A 7902-nucleotide genomic window follows, 5' to 3' on the forward strand; every position below is an offset into this window, starting at 1 on the left:
AAATTAGCGCAGGAGCAGAAAGAACTGCGCAGAAACGTATGCGCACAAACACATTAATGCGTTGCCTGTGAGGGAGCTTTGCTCGGGACATTTAATGTGATGTTATCGCCTACAGGAGCGTATGCCGTGACGTCAAAGTTCACGATTTACCGGTATTTTTAAAATCGATTTATCTCGGGATCTAGAAGTCATAGAAGAAAAAAATTCCGTTGGTCCTCATTTTTCCTGCTCTATGACTTTGAAACATCACCCAAGTAAGCGCAACTGATTAAGAAGCGCAGGTCGCGCTTCTCAGACGCGCCAATTAGCGCGCCGAGCGCGGAGGCACAGGTTGATAGCGCGGGGGTTGCGGGTTCGAACCCGGCCGGTGGCAAGAAAGAGACGTCCAAGTGGGACATGTTCGCGGACACGGGGGAACTGTAACTACTAAGGTCTTATCGTCCCGAAATCGAAGAGTTTTACTTGATTTTTTTTTTTTTGTTTGTTTTCTAGTTCTCTATGTTCTCTGGTGTTATACTGCGTTATGTTTTGCAGGTAACCCAGCATCTCCCGCAAATATTGAAGCCCTTGGAAGTTGGACAACAGTAGCAATATGTGTAATCTCACCAAATATCCATAGTAAAGAAGGCACTTAATAATGCACTGATACAAAAGTTGTAAAGAACTTTTCTGCTTTACCACAAAAAAAAAAAAAAAAAAAAAAAAAAAAAAAAAAAAAAAATCCACTGAATCACTTATTTATTGTCCTGTTATCCTCGGTATTTCAGAGTGCTGTGGTAGGTGTCAGGCCCGGAGTAGGGGGCAGAGGAGGGGATAATCCTAGTCTGTTGGATAACTGGGATGATGCAGAAGGATATTACAGGGTTCGCATTGGAGAGGTCATGGACTCGAGATATGAGGTACGTATACATAAGCTACATATGGTTATTTTATCTTTTTTTTTAAAAAAAAAAAAAAAAAAAAAAAAAAAGTGAGTTTTACAATCCACTGAATCACTTATTTATTGTCCTGTCATCCTCGGTATTTCAGAGTGCTGTGGTAGGTGTCAGGCCCGGCGTAGGGGGCAGAGGAGGGGATAATCCTAGTCTGTTGGATAACTGGGATGATGCAGAAGGCTACTACAGGGTTCGCATTGGAGAGGTCATGGACTCGAGATATGAGGTACGTACATAAGCTACATAATGGTTATTTTATCATTACTTACAGATTTCATTAAAAGTTAAACTCCCATTGCGTTGGCCAATGTTCTTTTTTCCTACCTTGGTGGCCAATCCTACCTCGGTGGTGTAGTGGTCAAAGCGCTCGCCTGGTAAACAGGAGGGCGTGGGTTCAATCCCAGCCGAGGTATGGAATACCTACCTCGGTGGTGTAGTGGTCAAGGCGCTCGCCTGGTAAACAGGAGGGCGTGGGTTCAATCCCAGCCGAGGTATGGAATACCTACCTCGGTGGTGTAGTGGTCAAGGCGCTACCTACCTCGGTGGTGTAGTGGTCAAGGCGCTACCTACCTCGGTGGTGTAGTGGTCAAGGCGCTACCTATTTTTCTGCCGTTTACTTAATAGATGGGACTGTGGCTACCGAGGTCTTTTCGCCCTGAAATCGAAGCGAGAGGGAGGACAGGATAGGAGAAAGTCAGCTATTCCGAGGATGAACCTTATCTGTTTGGGGAGAAAGCTCGCCCCGGGTGAAAATCAAACCCGCGACCTAGCGCTTACAAAGCAGACCCACTACGCTCCAAGCTAACTAGGCTGGCTCTCGTAAGCTTTATTCGTTGCCATTCATATCCTGTTAACCCTTAGCTCCCCTCATTAAAGTTTCAGGTTTTTCCCCAAGATGAAAGGTTCACCTTCGTTTTTATTTCGTAGCGATGAAACAACTGCTACATTAGACTCGTGTGGTCTGTGTCGTAGCATGCCCTTCCGGTAGTATGCCTCTCATTCCGTGCGGTTTTTTCAGGTATACGGCTATACAGGTCAGGGTGTGTTCTCCAATGTAGTGAGAGCCAGGGACAGTGCCAGGGGAGGACAAGATGTGGCAGTCAAAATCATCCGTAACAACGAGATCATGTGAGTATCCAAGTCCGGCCCTGGATTCCATGCCAGCCGAGGCATAGAATATGAATCTCATTTATTTGAACACATAAAAATTGTAGCATTTTGTGTCTTTAGTTGGCAATCCATGACGTTTTGCTGACTTTTTTTGAGTGCCTCTCAGCCTCGTGAGAAGCTGGTTGAAATTCCAGCAAAAAAAGTGCCTTCCCCACATTAAAAAAAGCTCCTTTCGTCCCCACTTCCCCCCCAACTGACACTTAATAAAGGTTCTGTTCAAGAAGGGTCTAAATATGAAAATTTAGTTTTGAGAAAAATGGGCTTCTTAAAGCTTGAGCCCTTATTAAAAACTTAGATTTAAATAATGTCCCATGTTTCTTCATACTAATCTGACTTTTATTATTTCCTCTAGAAGCCCAGTAAGATGTATTTGGTCTGCACTTTTATTTCAATTCTCGCTCGTCGTGGCGTAAAGTCTTTTGTAAAGAGGTAAGATTTCGTACAAGTAGCTTTCAATGTTCTTTTGGGTTCACCCTTTACCTAATTTCTTGCATGATCTTTTCTAATCTTTTTTGTGGTTATTCTCTAAATTTTAGAATTAATTTTTAGATTTAGAAAACTATCTCTTTTGGACTTTTTTGCCTAGTTCTATATCTCCAAACTCTTCTTGAAAATTTTGGAGATTAGTCTTATAAGTCCATAGGTATAATTTGGAATTTTTAAACTCTTTAGTCCGAGAGTATGAAACGAATTTTTATGGGATTTTCCCATCAGGGAAGAAATCTAAATGATTTTTTTCGCGGAATTTTAGCAAATAAAGAAAATTTACGAAACTTTCTATCCGGGTTTTTCAGGTGAAAAGAATTGGACGAAGAAATTCAAGGCGTAGTACAGCGCTATAGGTAATCTAGTAGTTACCATATTACTAAGTATTTGCTTTACTAAGTGTTATGGACGAAATTTGTTTATTTAACAACTTTGAACAGGTAATATTTAGTAGCGATTTATTCAATTTCCCTCATAGGTATGGGAAAGGGGTCATTTTGTAATTTAGGAGGTGGGAAATACGAAATATGTACACTTTTGTGCGAAAAATCGTGCCAGATTGGCTGTAGAACTTTTTCAATGTCAAGTTTCCCATTAAAAGTAGAATCAACTAGAACACCAAAAATTGTATCTTAAATAAAACGTAAGTTAAATAATTTATGAAATTTGATGGAAAGTTAATCTTTCTTGATTTTTTTTTTTTTTTTTGCACTCGATGTGTAGTGAAAAAAGGTGGTCTTAGCTTTTGTTCAGTAGGTATTCAAAAGGTAGGTATTATCTAATTAGATTTTTGTCTTCTTTTTTACAATATGAATATCTTCACAAGTTTTTCTCCAAATATTCACCAAGGTTCGCTCTCTATTTAGTGTCATTGTTTTGAATTTTGCAGGTGTGTTGTGGTTTGTGGCGGGCGTGCTGAGCTTCCTCAATAAATAAATTTGAGGAGAGAAGTTTAAATTATAAAATAAATCCCCGCTCCACTCGTTGCCAGACCCCCTCCCACCAACACAAGTTCCAACACTCGTAAGATAATAATTAGATTTTAAGTCTAATCAAATCTTTTTTCCTTACCTTTTATGGCTATTCGTAAAGTTGATTAAAAATTAGATTTTTAGTCTAATCAAATCTTTTTTTCTCACTTCAAGTCAAAATCAGTTCTATTTTTACCTTTTTATGGCTTTGTAAAGTTCAAAATATGGCTAAAATTGGTACTATGATTAAAGGTGTATTAGGTATGGCTATTCCTAAAAGTTGGTACCTACATACTAAGAAGAAATTGGAGATAGATGGAGTAGGTACCTAGTTGAAAACTTATTTTTTCGGTGCTAAGAAGAAATGAGATAGTTCTATTTCAACTTCTTATCTTCTTATGCACCCATTTACTTGGAATTAAACTGAACCAGTTTTTTTTTTTTTTTTTTTTTTTTTTTTTTTTTTTTGGCAAAATAATTAGATTTTTAGTCCAATCAAATCTTTTTTTCTCACTTTAAGTCAAAATCAGTTCTATTTTTACCTTTTTATGGCTTCGTAAAGTTCAAAATATGGCTAAAATTGATACTATGACCAAAGGTGTATTATGGCTATTCCTAAAAGTTGGTACCTACATATACTAAGGAGAAATCGGATATAGATGGAGTACCTAGTTGAAAATTCATTTTTTCGGTGCTAAGAAGAAATGAGATAGTTTTATTCTTCTTATACACCCATTTACTTGGAATTAAACCGATTCAGTTTTTTTTTTTTTTTTTTTTTTCCGGAAAATTGGCCTTGTTGGAGACAAAAAATCTGTTGATCTGTGGGTCATTACTAAGTTCTTTATGAAAGAAGTTAAAAAAAGGTAGGCAGGTAGTTACATAAGTATAAATATACTCGTATGTTTTATGTTATTCTTACTTTTTCTCGTTTTTATTTCAGGTTATCCTAGGTATCCCGTATGATTTCGGTATAGACCTGTGGTCTGCAGGATGTACTATCTACGAGTTATACACTGGCAAGATAATGTTCTCTGGAAAGTCCAACAATCAGGTAAACATACTGGTTAACACTTCTCGTAGGTGAAGTCTCACTTTGGTCTTACCTTTCGACTTTGAAGAGAAACTAAAAGAGCTGTTTTTTTCAGGGGGAATGCAATACACTGGCTAGGTGGCTCGACAAAGCGTGATATTACTTCCAAAGGAAAACTAACATGACAGCAGTGACACCAAATAGTCTTTGAATCAATCATGTTGATTCAGTTAAAATGCCAAGGCCAGACAATGCATATAAAAAGTTAACTTTTAGTTTTAACTATCATTCTTTATTTTTTTTTTTCTTTTCACTCCCCCAGATGCTGAAATTCTTCATGGATCTGAAGGGCAAATTCCCAAACAAGGTCATCAGGAAGGGTCAGTTCAAGGATCAGCACTTTGATTCGCACTGTAACTTCCAATATCATGAAGTGGACAAGGTTACTGAAAGGGTTAGTATAAAGCTTATTTTTCAGATTAACTTTCGTAATCCGTACACAAAGTGGACAAGGTTACTGAAAGGGTTAGTATAAAGTTTATTTTTCAGATTAACGTTCGTAATCCGTACACAAAGTGGACAAGGTTACTGAAAGGGTTAGTATAAAGCTCATTTTTCAGACCAGCTTTCGTAATCCGTACACAAAGTGGACAAGGTCACTGAAAGGGTTAGTATAAAGCTTATTTTTCAGATTAACTTTCGTAATACGTACAAAGGAAAGATTTCATTTCAATCACTTACTTGAAGGAAGATTGTTCAAGGAAAGATTTTATTTCAATCACTTGCTTGAAGGAAGATTGTTCAAGGAAAGATTTCATTTCAATCACTTGCTTGAAGAAAGATTGTTCAAGGAAACCCTTTATTTCCTAGCTACCTACGAGTATTTCAATTTCAACAACCAGTGGCGTAGCGTCAATGTAGGGCGTGTATGGCGGCCATACACTCAAAATTTACTCAAATACCCTTAAATATTGACTTTAAATATTTATGAAGAAGCATGTGCATGACTTATGTAGTAATGTGCATGGCGATGGAAATTAGTGCCCTACACGTCTTACACTTGACTTTAGACCACGCTACGCCACTGTCAACAACGAAACAAACCAAGACAACCCTTTATTTTTTCAATTTCAACAAGATTCAAAACTCCGGGACCCTTTTTTCCTTTTGAGAAACATTTTGTTTTCTGAGAACCTCTCCAGTAGCAGCTGTATTCTGGAGACAATGTTGACTTGTCGCTATCTCGGTTCACAATGTTTACACACAATTGTAATACAAACAGATTGGAGGCAAAAGCATTATAGAGAAAGGATGGGGCTCTTGGGAGCACTAGTCAAAAAAAGTTCAACTTTGTGGGCGAAAGCGGGAAATTACGTTTGAAGAACACGTACAGGGTTTTCGGGTAAGTTTGACACACCTTGGGGAAGTTAGAAAATCTGGGACTGATAGGGTCGAGCTTCCTCCTCATGTAAATCTCCTCATCTGGCCTGAAAAGCATCATGTGATTGCCCAGATAGACACTCATCCAGATACTTACCAACCGCAATGTTCCTTAACTTTGGTTCATCAATTGGAAACTTTGCATTCAACGTGCCCACTCTAAAATGACCAACTTCTCACTATTTTGTTACACTCACCCTCTAATCAAGAGACATTTTAAAAATGGAGGAATTAAAATGAAGAACACTGTATTGTAAACGATCTTGCTGAAATGAGGAAGACAAATAAAGAGAAGAAGAGGTAGAAAAAGAAGAACAAGAAGAAGAAAAACAAGAAGAAAAAGAAGAAGAAGAAGAAGAAGGGGGAAAAGTAGAAGAAGAAAGAGAAGTGAAAGAAGAACAAGAAGAACTACAAGAAAAAGAAAGAAGAGCATTACATTAACCACTTGGACATAATAGACTTCCGTAGGATCCTGTTTCAGTGATAACAAGCAAAGAAAATCTTCAAGACAGAAGAAAGACCTGATTAGGAAAGTTGCAGCAGTTTGTTGTTTTTTGAGCCATTAGAAAAATGGCAAGTACTTATTGTTATGAGGTACTTATTGCTGTGAGACGTGGATTGTGCAAGAAAATCTCAAAGCTCACATACACATGTACTGGAGGCAAAAAAAACATCATTTCATGGTTTTATTTTAACTTGAGATGAGTGTTTAGGTTTAAAATTTGCAACTGATTTTTGAGCTTTTTTGGTGACTGACTTGAAACTTGGCACACTTATTGGATGAAATTTGGATGGCAGTTGAATAGCTAGTCCCTAATTTTGACTTCGACAAACCTAGGTAATAAAATTACGAAAATGTTGACGTTATTTTTACGTCAGAATATGTGCCAGATGCAAAGATGTTTCAAGGAATAGGCCACTATAGTATATAGTAATAGGTAAAAACCCAAGACTAGACATGGAAGCCAAATCTCCTGTAATAACAGTTTCAAGGCAGCGTCTTTACAGACTGTAATCGGCTTAACCTATTGACACTTTTCACAGTAAAAATTACAGGAAAAACGTAACTTGAGAGTAGGATGAGGTTTTCTGAACGAATTTAGAGAGCATTTTTTTTATTCCCCCAAAGTAATAGAAAACTTTTTTAACCCATTGCGTACCGAGCCATTTTCACCTGATGACCCCAGGAGACCAGACTTTTTTTCATTGATTTCACCCGTCTATCTTATTTCCCATTGCGTACCGAGCCATTTTCACCTGATGACCCCAGGAGACCAGACTTTTTTTCATTGATTTCACCCGTCTATCTTATTTGATACCCAGGTCTCCTAGGGCAATAATTATTTTTTATTGTCACAGGGGTCCATGTCTATCACATATGATAACCAAACCGGTTATCTTATGTGATAGACACGGTTCCCTGCGATCATGTTTATTTTTGTTTGCTTTTGTCTATCATATAAGATAACCAAACCGGTTATCTTATGTGATAGACACGGTTCCCTGCGATCATGTTTATTTTTGTTTGCTTTTGTCTATCACATATGATAACCAAACGGTTATCTTATGTGATAGACACGGTTCCCTGCGATCATGTTTATTTTTGTTTGCTTTTGTCTATTGTATAAGATAACCAACCGGTTATCTTATGTGATAGACGCGGTTCCCTGCGATCATGTTTATTTTTGTTTGCTTTTGTCTATTGTATAAGATAACCAACCGGTTATCTTATGTGATAGACGCGGTTCCCTGCGATCATGTTTATTTTTGTTTGCTTTTGTCTATTGTATAAGATAACCAACCGGTTATCTTATGTGATAGACGCGGTTCCCTGCGATCATGTTTATTTTTGTTTGCTTTTGTCTAT

At 37.7% G+C, this 7902-nt stretch overlaps 1 protein-coding gene across 1 annotated transcript in view; it reads left to right on the forward strand.

Moving 5' to 3' along the window:
* Positions 1-7902, forward strand: part of LOC103508134 (serine/threonine-protein kinase PRP4 homolog) — a gene marked incomplete in the record, with an annotated part of 37063 nt that overhangs the window by 5650 nt on the left and 23511 nt on the right. Inside the window, 2 exon segments of the mRNA XM_017443624.2 lie at positions 1030-1161; positions 1954-2063. Of these exon segments, the coding sequence (XP_017299113.1) occupies positions 1030-1161; positions 1954-2063 (242 nt within the window).

Source organism: Diaphorina citri, unplaced genomic scaffold, assembly GCF_000475195.1.
Source record: "Diaphorina citri unplaced genomic scaffold, Diaci psyllid genome assembly version 1.1 scaffold370, whole genome shotgun sequence".
NCBI classification, from domain to species: domain Eukaryota; kingdom Metazoa; phylum Arthropoda; class Insecta; order Hemiptera; family Psyllidae; genus Diaphorina; species Diaphorina citri.